The sequence below is a fragment of the Lethenteron reissneri genome, chromosome 21 (assembly GCF_015708825.2).
Source record: "Lethenteron reissneri isolate LAM-NWPU_2019-01 chromosome 21, ASM1570882v1, whole genome shotgun sequence".
NCBI lineage: Eukaryota > Metazoa > Chordata > Hyperoartia > Petromyzontiformes > Petromyzontidae > Lethenteron > Lethenteron reissneri.
The window spans coordinates 21,018,559-21,032,286 of NC_083799.1; the positions used below are offsets into that span (position 1 = coordinate 21,018,559).

Sequence of the window (13,728 nt, forward strand, 5' to 3'; positions counted from 1 at the left end):
GCAGCCAACTTCGGCCGTAACCCCGGTTGAGGTTCTCCAATTGTACCCTCCCTTCTAGCCCCGCCCACCGTCCCAGTCCCTGACGACCACATTTAGATAAGCCCCTCCCTCCCCTTAATTTGTATTTAAGATCTTGTCTCTTGGATTTCTCCTCACTTGATACAGTAAATTACCTGTAACGGTCCCACCTGAAGATGGAGACTTGTGTTGCCTCCGAAATGTCGTGATTTAATTGATTTATTTTCATTTATTATTATTTTATTTCATTCGTTTTTTACCTACGTGACTTTTCCGAAAAAAACCTAAGAGTATGAATCCTTGCAGTCACGAAAGCTTCAAATCTAGAATTTATACAGGCAGGGTGACTGGGTCGAGGTCAACTTGCTACACTTAATAATGGCTGTGTGCTTGGGTTTGAACCCAGGATGTTAGCTGTGGTGACTCGGTGCTCTGATGTGGTATTAGGCAACGTCGTGATTTAACGTCGTGATTTAATTGATTTATTTTCATTTATTATTATTTTTCTTTTACCTACGTGACTTTACCGAAAAAACCTAAGAGTACTTTACGAAACATTTACAACATCTGTGATCACTGGATGTATACTGTGCCCTTTGTTTATTGAATGCTTCAAGCTGAGACTGAGCTATAACAAACCAGCAGGTGTTCATACATCGTTTTTAATCTGGCTTCAATATATACGCTTGAGTTGTGGTTAAATCGGGACAACACATGTTGTTTTCCAAGCCCGTTTGTGGTGTTTTAGTATCCATTTGCAATGACATTCTTTTTCTAGAATATACTGGGTACTTTTGTTGTTGAAATTAAAAATAATTCAGTGGCTTTGTGGTCCGAGGGGGGATAATGTTCATGTATCTGGCTAATATGCAAAGTCAAACAAGTCACATCCACAGTGAGGTTGGTGGGAAAATCCTTGAAACCAGTGGCTGCTTTAAAATAATGTGACATTTTGGGTGGAGTATTTTTGCCCAATACTATTTTGCAGTTGCATATCTTGTACCCGTATAGCTTGCAGCATCTTGTTATGAAAACAGTTTGTCATAATTGAATTCCCCACGTGTGATTGTGGTGGCTGAGATGGACTTTCCGTTACCTTACGCAGCCTAGATCGACTTGAGTTCAACTCAAAACTGTGCAGAAGTCATTATGAAAGCTAGGTGGCATTGAGCGACTCGCTTAGAGAGTTGTGAAACTGAAGTTATTGATGTCTCAGGAATGCTGTCGTTTTCAATTTTGGCCTTCAACAATGCAGAAACAATACAATGCATTTTTAGCTTATTTTCTTACCAAATGTTTGATGCTTGGCAGCCTTATCTAATTTATATTCTTAGGTTTGTTCGGTAAAGTCACGTAGGTAAAACATCAAAATTAATAAAAATAAATTAAAATAAAGATCACGACGTTTCGGAGGCAACACAAGTCTCCGTCATCAGGTGGGAGCGTCACAGCCAGATTAGCTGCATCAAGTGAGGCAATGATTCAAGATGTAATCCCTTAAAAGCGAGTTGAGGGGGGAGGAGAGGGGGGGGGGAGCTCATCAGAATGTGGTAGCCAATGAATGGAACGTATCGGGAGGGGGGGGGGCGGGGCCATTCATTGGCTACCACATTCTGATGAGCTCCCCCCCCCTCTCCTCCCCCTCAACTCGCTTTTAAGGGATTACATCTTGAATCATTGCCTCACTTGATGTAGCTAATCTGGCTGTGACGGCCCCACCTGATGACGGAGACTTGTGTTGCCTCCGAAACGTCGTGATCTTTATTTTATTTTATTTTTATTAATTTTGATGTTTTACCTACGTGACTTTACCGAAAAAACCTAAGAATATGAATCCTTGCCGTCACGAAAGCTTCAAATCTAGAATTATCTAATTTACTCCCTTCACTCAAGTTTAGGTGACCTCTACATACATTAAGTGCACTGATTATTTAAAGTAATTGACATATCCTCTGAGAGTGTAGTTTGACATTTATTTTACAATAGCTTATTGAAGAAAGTGGTAGATTTTTTGAAAATATATTGATTGGCTTAAAAACGGTCCATGCAAAAAACAACATGCTATTTTTCGATTTAAAGCTTTCGTGACTGCAGGGATTCATCTTCTTGGTTCTTTCGGTAAAGTCACGTAGAAGGGAAGTAATAAAATAATAAAAATAAAACAAAACGCAAGCAGCCGTCTTCAGGTGAAGAATGAGACACTACCAAGCTAGGAGAGAGTCGTGGCATCTCTTCAGAAAGGTGAGAGACTCGATTAGCTGAGCCTTCTTATCACGGAGCTTGTTGAAGGATCTCAAAGTTATGTGGAAACCCTCCCCGTAGAGGCGGTTAAATTTCGATTTAAAGCTTTCGTGACTGCAGTCCAGTGTGGAAGCCCTCTTGTTTGGAAACTTAATTTTTGCGTATTTCTATTGGTTGTATTGTTGTCCAAGCCAAGTTGAAGTAATTCTTTTTTTAAAAGACAGATCTAAGTCCTTGATGAATGATTATTTTCAGTTTGGTTGAACCTACTGTGAAATGTTGGGCACACCATAAACAAGATGTGATTGTCAGTTGACATACCTTTTTATGCAGGTTTTGTTTTGAGAGCTGCTTTTGTATTCGTTTTTGTTGTTGTTGCAATTTTAAACATGACTTAGAAGTGACATGAAAGCATGATATGACCTAACCCAAAAAACAAATATGGATCATTGTAGTAGCTATGAAAGCTTGTGCTTTAAGGTGACTAAAAAGTGGTTTTCTTAAATGCGTGCAACATGTTAATGTACACATGTTAATTAATTCCATTAATTCCATTAATTAACATGTCGCATACATTTTACGTAATCCTATGTCTCAACTGTGGTTGTTCTGAACCCTTAATGAGCTGTGCAGTTCTTTGCTGGAAAGGCTATATTCATACTCTTTGGTTCTTTCGGTAAAGTCACGTAGGTGATTTTTTTTTTTTTTGCTGTGATTGTCCCACCTGATGACGGAAGCTTGTATTGCCTCCGAAACGTAGTGATTTAGTTATTTTTTATAAAATTTTCACCTACGTGACTACTGAAAGAACCAAAGAGTATGGATCCTTGCAGTCACGAAAACTTCAAATCTGGAATTAAGACTAAATTCGTCGGAAGTGTCCCCATATATCACTTGGAACTCTTATATTCAAACTCCCAGAGGCGTTGGCAAAGCCCCAAACCAGGATATAAGAGGTTAGGTGTAACATCTGTAGTTTGAATGAGCCACAACTAATAATATAAGTTCTGTTTTGCACCTCGCAATTGATATGAGTAGCTGCGAATCCCTTCTTAAAAAGTCCTGTATTCGTCTGTTAAACTAGTTCCCCATATGCCCAGCAGGGGGTGCGGTATCCCCACCATTGTGAGCTTTTGTAGGCTGCAAACCTTCAGTGAGTTAGCATGCAACCAAGATAAACCATTCAAGTGAGGATTGCAATCGATTCTTTGTAGCTAGTAGGCAAATATGTGCAGCACCACACCAGATGGTTTCATCAATCACAAAGTCAAAGATCCCTGTTGGAGCCTTAACTGACTTTTGGGGCAAGTGCTGTTCGCGAGCACCTATGAAGGTAGAGCTGATACCATGCCTGACCGCCTTGGCCTCTCAAGTGGCGATGTTTGCAATCTGACACTCATTCCTGTGATAGCCTACAATATATCTTTCTGTTGAACCCCTATGAATATATGATAAACAATGAGTGAACTTTGTAGAACATTTCCGTTAATTATGCATGTCACTACAGATAGTCCCCGAGTTACGATGGTCCGACTTACGATATTTCGATCTTACGATGGCGATACGACAAAATTGTTAAATATTTTAAATTTCGCGCGGCAGGCAAACGCAGCAGCGTACAAGGTACGATACTGTACGTTGGGACGCTGTGCAATACAGTATTGTAATTAATAAATACATACAGTTTCTAGTTTATACAGTACTGTACTGTAAATTGCTTTGTTTTGCTAAATTATCACCATTCTTTAAGACTCCTGGGTAGGCTTGGCCATCTTCGACTTATGCTATTTTTGACTTACGATGGGGTCGTCGTAACGCATCTCCATCGTAAGTAGAGGACTACCTGTACATTTTATTTGTGGGTAGTTTATGTACTAGAATGTGATTTAATGCAGTATATATCTCATGTTTAATGCATGAGCAATTGTTATTTTGGTAGCAGCAGGAGAATAGTCGTCGGAGTGGTTGTCTATTGTCATTGCCATTAAAGATTAACATTGAAATTAAATGCCATTATTATTACAATGTCAGTGACATTTTTTATGCCATGGTAACCCCATACTTTATTTACGGCTGGATTTACAATTGCTAGTCCCATCAGAATGCTTTAATTATCATGCAAAAACTTCTTTTGGTAAGTTAATGCTTATTAACTGTGATTTTTAATTAAAATTCTATTTCAGTGAACTCAATTCAAAGCTTCAGGACACCTTGGAGCAAATTGAGGTAATGGTGTTACACTCGGAAGTGCAGCTGCGGTGCCCTGCAGACAGCTCACGACACACGGTTCATGCCTCCTCGACTCACTCCCAGACCGTATGGCCCCATTATCACGTGGCTGAAATGCAGCGGCTGCTTCTGGACTCGATCCAAAAGGGTTAAAAATGGTTCAGGTGAGAATTGCGGCTATTCACAGCAACCCTTCGAGGGTGGTGTTTCACGCCATTTCCTAGATCCCATTATTTTTGGAGGTGAGTAGCGCATTAATCAGTGAAAAACCTCCAAGGATCTCATTGCACCATCTACAATTTGGACTTGTAATGAAAAAAAGTGAGGTAGCTGTGCAACCAAAGAAGCTGAAAGTGAGGCAATGGCAGATACTCAGCCAAATAATATAAGCAGACAGCGAGACAATAACCACCACAATTCCAAACAAGAATGCAGTGACAAAGGTGACCCACTCTGGGAAAGAAGCAGATGGTGAGAACAGATAGACACACAGTCAAACAACCATGCAAGAAGAAAATTCGAGAGACAGGCCAAACAACCGTACAGTAATACAAGCCGGCACCACAGACAAGCCGTAACACAGTTCATCAGTCAAACTGTATAATTGTCACTTCTCTTTATTAAACCAGCATTTTACTCTTATATGCAGAAAATGTGTAGAGGTCTTGTATGTCCTTCATCGCCCAGGGTTAGGTTAGTTGTGCTGGTTGCTGAGCCTGAATGCAGGTGACGATTGATTCCATGTGATTGTGTTGCTTGTGTACAGGAACAGCTGGACGTGGCATTGGCCAAGACGTGCAAGCTGTTCGATGTCGTGCACTATACCAAGGTGCAGACGGCGTACCGACTGCTGGACAAGACGCAGGTTAGCTTGATGTGCAGGCACATGAGAGCTGTCTCGTAATTGCAATGGTTTACTTGGCAATAATTAGGACTGATAAATGCGCGGTTCACTTGCCATATTACCTGTAAATTCACACATCGATTTCTGCCTCCGCGTGGTGATGTCTGTTAAAAATGTTCCAATGCATTTCATGCCATCTGCTTTAAAACGGAATTCATGTATATATGTTGAACTTCTTTCACACCATATCCTGTATACTTTGTGTGCAAAAGGAGATGATTGTGGTCTGGCATCTTTGGCCCAAATCTGAACCTGAAAAATAATCTACAACTATATTTGAAGGGAAAATAAAACTACTTCTCCCTCCCATCCATTACTCTTGTTGACAGATTTTGACCACTTATGGAAAGTAACATTTAAATAAAAACCTAATGTATCTCAAAAGTCTCCCTCATTGATTAAATGTACATATATGAATACATTACAGTGGTTATCACAATAACGCTTCTTAATTGATATTAGTAATTTCAATAAGTCATTGTATTGAACCTACACATTCTTAAAAATAAGGTTTTGTTTTCACCTTTACCAAATCAATTAGTTGTCCTATATAAAGCGGCAATATCTTAATTAGTGTAAGTGCTAACCTTATTGTGTCATAGTGATACTAATTTGGGACATTTTTATTATATCATTCACATTTATGAAGCACAATTCATCCGGGAATCTCAGTGCGCCGTTTTCACTGTGCCACAGCACCCTGCGACATCTGTTTTATGCATGGAGCGGTCGTTCATCCAAGCACAATTCTGCCTCAACTTTGCTTAGCTACCGAGATCTAATGAGGTCAGGTGCATGCTGGGTGATTTGGCCATAGGCCTTTGCACATGTCTCAATGAAATTTTGAAGACCCAAGAACTCGCATCGCATCTGCCGATTCGAGTGCTCTCACAAACGTGTCCACGGCAATTCAGGTTAATTCAAAATGCACTAGTTTTAATGTACGGCCCATAGTGTCTAAACACTGACTTTGTGTCTGTTGCTTTTGAACGTGTACAGACTGCCATGGACCAGATGCACATGCACTTCACGCAGGCCATCCACAACACAGCCTTTCAAGTGGTGCTTGGCTACGTGGAGTTGTGTGCTTCCGGCGCGGACACTCGCTTCCACAAGCTGCAGTACAAGGACCTGTGCTCGGTACGTGTCCGTGTGAGCAGTGGTACGGCGAGTGGAGGGATTATTTGCTTACTCGGGCCCCTGATGTGTTGTTCACAGCCAGGACTGGTCATCTGGGCCTTGTAGGTATGTTGTGACTGACGTAACCGCCATAGAGGTAAATGCCGGCCATACTACCCAAACATGTGTTTTGTCAAGCTTTAGTACGGTGCTTTAGAACAGCACGTTCCCCAGTCGGCTACCTAGGCTCAAAGGGGGTCTTTGTGTATAATATGTGTATGTATATATTAAACATGTGTATGTAAAAGAGTAGATGCTGGTAGGTACATATGGATTCAGTTTATGCAATGAACTTGAAGCTTTACAACAATGGATGTAATGAATGGCAGCCTTCTATTGACGTGTATTCTTTTTTAATTATCTTAAATTGTTCCCATATGCTACCACTGAGTGTGTTACGTATTTAATGCACATGAGACCTTTTGAAAATAAGGAGGGTTTTCTTTCTTTTTTCTTTTTGTTGAAACTATTGAAAAACATTCAGGGATATAATTGATTGTACATTAAAATACTGCCCTGTTCGAAACGTAATACTCATGCGAAAACAGGCAATCATCTGTTTGTTGTTAGCCCCTTAATGAATGAATGATTGGTCCTGCTCTGCTGTTTCTTGATTTTATAGTAATGTTAAAGCACTTTGAACTGCAGCAGTGTCCTTTGTGTGTTTTGAGTCATGGGTTGGTGAGCGCGGAGTCTGCCAAAGCCAACACGGCGGCGATGAGCAGGATCATTGTTCTTTGTGGCTGAATTTCACATCCATATAGTGTGCTATTTGAATAGGTACTCTGGAAGTGAAGTGAACTTTTGACTTGTGCCTTGGAATAAAATGTAGCTGGATGTCTTATTGATTTGGGGAAAACTGCCTTAGCATCGTTCGCAAGATTGATTTTTTTCTAAACTCGAACTCATATGTGGTGGCTCTATTGATGGCCCCAAGCCTCAAGTGGAAATTCTAAATTCACTTGGCAGTAGCTAGCCTCAATAGATTGCCCAGTTTTGGCCATTGTTTGCCTAACATTTTTTTTAAAGACTAACATTTACCTCATGAAACATTATTGTATGTATGTTGAACTCCTCTCGCACCGTATGTAGCCATCCGTGCTAATCGTAGGTGCGGGCGAAGGACAACAACGAGCTCACCTTTTTATTGGAAGTGAAATTTTGTTACGGTTGGCTGTCACCAACTTAAATCACTAAAGCTTAATTTCCCAATTTTTTTAATGGCCTCATTAGTGAGATGTCCAACAGATGGCAGTAACTACATGGGAGCACTGCATATGCGTGAGCGAAGGAGTGACCTTTGAAAAAGTATAACAAGCAGACACATTTTTTTCCTACTAACCTTTCCAAAATAAATGAGGGTGTTTTGCTAATGCTTGTTTGAACAATACTTAATTCACGTAACTCATAGAGTTCTTCAAGACAAGTCACCGATTTCCCATATCACGACACACATTCAAACCTTGAAAGGATCCCTGCTGTAGAATGTTGGAGACAGGCAACGTACCTACATGGATGTGTTTGCATCTTAGCACTGGCTGTCCAACTCGGCTAAGCTTTATGTTATTCAGAACTAAACATGGACAAATAACATACATGCTTAAACTCTTGTCAAATTAATTGAGTTCTGAATTCGAGTGACCTCCCATTGGAGTGTATGAATGTATTTACGACTAAAATACTATCATGAGCCAAGAATGTCTGCGTGTCTCGTGCGTGACGTTACTCCACGTAAGGCCAACCCCCCCTCATTAATAATCATGAAGAGGTGACGTCTTCCAAATGGACACCCCCCCCCCCCATTAATAATAATTAGGTGACGTCACTGCACATGGGGGAGGCGAGGTGCCTCCTCCCCCCTCCTCAGCGTCAACTCACAACCCTCACTACAGAGGCAGAACCCTCACGTCACGCGATCTCCGTAACGCTGTTGAGACATCAAAGTAAAAAGGACGTCATGATGAACAAGGGATTATAACCTTAAAATGAAAATAGGTCTGTGTCACCGCGCCCTTACAAATTGCACACCAATTTATGCAATTAATATCACATCGCGGTCTGCTTTTCGCTTGCAAGTTTCAGATTTACTGAAATACACCCGTCCTTGGACGAGCAAAAGGCTAGCTCAATATATTCATATACATTTTACTTCGTTAGGATGGAATGGTTTGAAATGACCACCTGGCCCTTAACATACTTGAAAAATCTTTGATGTATCAGATCGGTAGTATGGTTAGAATGAAGTCGGTAACCTTCCCACTCGGGGTGTTAAAGCTGTTTTATCTGCGAGCCACTTTATTTTGCTGTGTCAGTCGATGGCCACAGCTTTGATGCATCCTTTAGAACATTTACACCGGTAGCACCTCTGCAGCTAGAGCAGTAGCAAAAGGCGGCGCAGGCGGTGTTTTTGCTTGAGCATATACCCGCATACACTGTTAAAATAAAATAGAAACATACTCTAATTGAATAGTCCCACACCTCGTTAGTTTATGAGTAAGATATCATTGACTAGTGTGAATTGAAGTCCGAATACGGAAGTAAATTGTGAAAGTGATTGGGGATTATTTGGTTCTAGTATTCACCCGTGTCTTTGTCTGTGGCATGCCATTGAGCCTTACCTCGCACTGGCATGAGACATACAATAGCATGCGAGCACTCATTTTCAAGTGACTCCACTTCCACAAGCTGTCTGCAAAAAATAACCTGTGTGTGTGTGTGTGAGTCTGTGTGTGCGCGATGGTAAGCGTGATAGCGAGCGGTGCGCCCGTGACTCGTACTCCACTGTTTAGAAGTGCGGACAATGGACGGATGGAGGGGGGCGGCTGGGCAGGACAGCATTATGTCTGCTTCCTTCCTGGCTCTGGCCGTGGTGCAGGGGGCCCAGATAGCGACGATAGGATGGCGTCCAATGCAGACCACTTCTCAGCTGATTTATAGCCCTCAGGCTTGAGTGAAATTCGCTCAGTGCCCAATTGTTTATTCGCGCATTAGTTAATGAATTCATTGTTTGTGTAAGACGTTATTATCTTGTGTTACACGCAAAAGTGCGGTGAATTCATTTCTAAACAATTTGTATGTAATTATGAATTGCGAATTTGTTTTATGGGGGAGGTTCAATGAAGTTTAAACAATTGCCAAGTTGATGTGACTGTAGAATTCATTCAACTGTATCGATAATTTGTTTGTCTTCTCATTGTTGCATTGGAATACATTCACTGAAAATCCTTTGTACCTTGATAAGATTTAACTTCCTGTGTTAAAAAAAATGGAAGGAAACATTCCTATTATTATTATTATCCAGCAGTTTTATGTTAGCACCACCTGCATCAATTTTCAGTACTTATGACAGTGCTTTTGAAAGAGTAAGGGCCGATACACAGTGCCACAACTCTCATTTGTTTAGCTCTGTATGGGGGTTTTTGTAATGTGGGTTATTGGCCACCCACCAAATGGCTTCCATCTTTAATATGGGCATGTGTGATAACATTTGCATGTTTGCATATGGTATTGGTGTAGTGGCATCTTCCAACATTCCGTGTGCAGTTATACCATCTGTGACGTCTGCAATCGTGACGTACAAATAGTTGCCATTATTTTAAACATGGTCTACAACATTCCTGGGTTGATTCATGGGTTTTAAGTTTCCTCAAACTGACGCTTTTGGTTTGTGACGTATAAAAGTGCAGAGACAGCGGGGTGGCACGCTGAAGGGGAGATGACAATCAGACTGGGCTGCGCTCAGACTCAATGTCAAAGTCAACCCTAAGTGTCTCCCCGCTGATCTAAGCAATGGGACAGTGCTCATCTCTCCGTTGGCGGCCCAGAGTGAGTACGGAAATTCCCATGCTTCTGATGGAGGCCAGTCTCTCTCGATGACAATTACTTGTTGACTTTCCTCAGGGTTAGAGCAATTTTTTTGAGCGCTGAAGTGATAATAGGCTGGGCTCAATCATAACCATGCGAGTAAATTCCAACCTTCCTGTGCTATAAACCGTAGTGCCACTCAGCTAGATTGTAAGCCCCCACACTGGGCTTGGGAATATTTACTTCTCTTTGTGCCTTAGCCAATTTTTCAGCCCGAAGATGCGAGACTGACACGTGTTGGTAGTGTTTTGCCAGGCTGAGCATAGCGAGAGCCAGGAAACCCAAATCATTTGTCTTTTGACAATTCCCAAAGTAGGGCAGTGTGTGAGAGTGCTGTGGCTACTCGGTAACCACCCTTATGTAAGTCTCTAAGTACACCCATCGCCTCCTGTCTAGCAACTGTGAGAAAAAAAACATTCAGGATGGGGCTTCGGCAAGAATAGCCAAATTTCGATTTAAAGCTTTCGTGACTGCAGGGATTCATATTGTTGGATCTTTCGGTAAAGTCACGTAGAAGGGAAATAATAAAATAATCAAAATAAAACATAATACAACATTTGATTATGTTTTATTTTCATTATTTTATAATACATTTTTTTATCATGTTGTATTTTTTATTATTTTATTATTTCCCTTCTCCGTGACTTTACCAAAAGATCCAAGAATAAGAATAGCCAATTTCACACTAAAGTGATGCACCTCTGTATGTATATAAAGTAAAAAAACTAAATGTTTCCAGTATTCTTCGGGCTTGAATTGATGGAATAATATAATAAGATGTACTACACATGAATGGTGATGGGTACGACCTTCCAGAAAATTGACACAAGCATTTTTCTGTAGTAAAAAAATGCCTTTTGGCGTCCTCTGGTCTAACACCGTTTGAGACTAGGCTCCAAAGAAAGCTGTCTCTGGTGTGGACCAATCAGTTTCAAGGACAATGCATATACTATCAGAGTGTTTTTTTGTTTGCATTCTGACCACAAGCATTGTGGTTAATGCAGACATGATTCCTTGTAAAAAGGTTTCAGTTTGATGTTTTAATATCTTAACACCTGTTTTGTTAAATTTTGATTTAAGGCTTTCGTGACTGCATGGATTCATATGCTTGGTTCTTTCGGTAAAGTCACGTAGAAGGGAAATAATAAAATACAAATATAAAACCTGTTTTGTTGCCAGAAAAAAGAGGAATAACCTATTATCAATCTATATACTGTAGACGTAAATTATGGCATTACATATAGAGGCCAAACAACCACATCAGCAAGGTATCTGGGTTAATATAAAAACTGAATTTTTTTTAAATTACAAAACACAAATACAACGGAATAAATCGGTGCACAAATAACAGTAATATAGACATCAAACTTTTGAAGTCATAGTATGGGGAAACTTGCTGCTATCTTCAAATTCGAGTTTGGTAGTATTCCTAAGTACATATATGAAATGTAGGAAGGACTCTAAATCAAGTTATTTTACTATACAGTTCTGTATTAATGATTCATAACATTTCAGCAATACAGATAATCTCTTAAATATTTATATATTATTCATTTAATTTACCTCTCACGGATGATGGCATTGCAAAATTGACTTTCGGTTTTGATGTATATTGTCTTTAGAGAATCTGGAAATGTAATTACCATGATTTTGGTCCTAGCTGACGGCACTTTGGGCTTTGCTTGCAGCACGTGACCGTGGACAGCTACATCCCCTGCATGACGGACCTGTGCAAGGCGCTCTGGGAGGTGATGCACAGCTACTACCAGACCATGGAGTGGCATCGCGAGCATGACGGTCAGGCCTGCATGCACGCACCCATTCCCCCACCCATACACGTCTCACATATCTGCTACAAATGTAAAATATCCCAAAATTAGCCTTTTATCCCACTTTTCCACCAGCATGTGCAAGCCGCGCCGGTGTGGGGCCCTGACGTCATGTGCGGTTCTCCAATGGTGATTTTGCCAAGCCTAGCCAAAACCAAAATGTGACACTGTCCTCCGAAGACATTTGAATCTGGCTCTGGGTGAAGCAGGGACAGGGGCAGGGTTAATAACTTGTGTCTGTATATTTGAACACGTGAAGCTTACATCAGATGCAAGTCAGGTGTGACATCGGTGGAAAAACAACCTCCAGTAGAAAAGAGCTATTATGCTCAAGAGACAAGTGCTTTTAATAAGCACTTAATACAACGATCCCCCATATTATAGCATTAACAGACAGTTGGAGCAAGTTCCGTTATTGAGCACCTATGAAGGCTGGCATAGCACACGAGGGGGTGGATGGCCAGCACCAAACCTCGCCACCTTTGTCTCCCGAGTGGTGATGATTACACACTACACCAGGTACTAATTTGAGGCTGAATCGACATAGGGGAGGCCCAGGACCAGTTAAAATATTTGCCACTGTTATTGGTGCTGAGCGGGAATCAAACTCTGGTCACCGTGTTTGTCGCGCAGCATGCTAACCACTGCGTCACCGCCCCCCACACATACGTACAGACACACACACAACAAAAACGAACATCTCCCCTTTTGACCATATAGACTGGTGAGGCAATTACCGTTCGTGAAACCAGCATTGTAGACATGGGTTAGTGTTTGAGTTTAGATCACGTTATTTATAAATGTGTCGTAACCCTCCACCACCCGACACGGCCAATCAGTAAAAAAGTGTCACGTTGACAAAGGACAATTAGTTCACTGCTCTAGCCCACCGGTGTGTTGAAGCGTGAAACCACAACATTTACAATTTGAGTACGACGTTTCGCTGGTAATTGCATCCAGCATCATCGGGCGAATTGCCCGATGACGACGTTTCGCTGGTAATTGCATCCAGCATCATCGGGCGAATTGCCCGATGATGCTGGATGCAATTACCAGCGAAACGTCGTACTCAAATTGTAAATGTTGTGGTTTCACGCTTCAACACACCGGTGGGCTAAAGCAGTGAACTAATTGTCCTTTGTCAACGTGACACTTTTTTACTGATTGGCCGTGTCGGGTGGTGGAGGGTTACGACACATTTATAAATAACGCGATCTAAACCCAAAAACGTTGATTATGAATAATATTGGTCGCGAAAGCCTGCTACGTGTTAAACTGATGGGTCAGTGTGGCTAACACCATATCTGGTCACCTTTGTCTCCCCAGTGCTTATATTCACATGATGCTGTACCAGGTACTAATTTCAAGCTGAGTTCACTTCAGGGAAATCCAGGACAGGTTCAGATATGTCTTGCTTATTTGTGTTATCCATGGCCCGGACACAAACCTGTGGGAATCATACTG

General features: G+C 41.2%; 1 protein-coding gene across 2 annotated transcripts in view; it reads left to right on the forward strand.

Moving 5' to 3' along the window:
- Nucleotides 1–13,728, forward strand: part of VPS50 (VPS50 subunit of EARP/GARPII complex) — a 106,233-nt gene that overhangs the window by 27,206 nt on the left and 65,299 nt on the right. For both annotated transcript variants that reach the window (XM_061556085.1, XM_061556086.1), the window contains exons 10-13: nucleotides 4,443–4,485; nucleotides 5,255–5,353; nucleotides 6,392–6,532; nucleotides 12,124–12,232. In XM_061556085.1, the coding sequence (XP_061412069.1) occupies nucleotides 4,443–4,485; nucleotides 5,255–5,353; nucleotides 6,392–6,532; nucleotides 12,124–12,232 (392 nt within the window). The remainder of the gene's footprint in view (nucleotides 1–4,442; nucleotides 4,486–5,254; nucleotides 5,354–6,391; nucleotides 6,533–12,123; nucleotides 12,233–13,728) is intronic.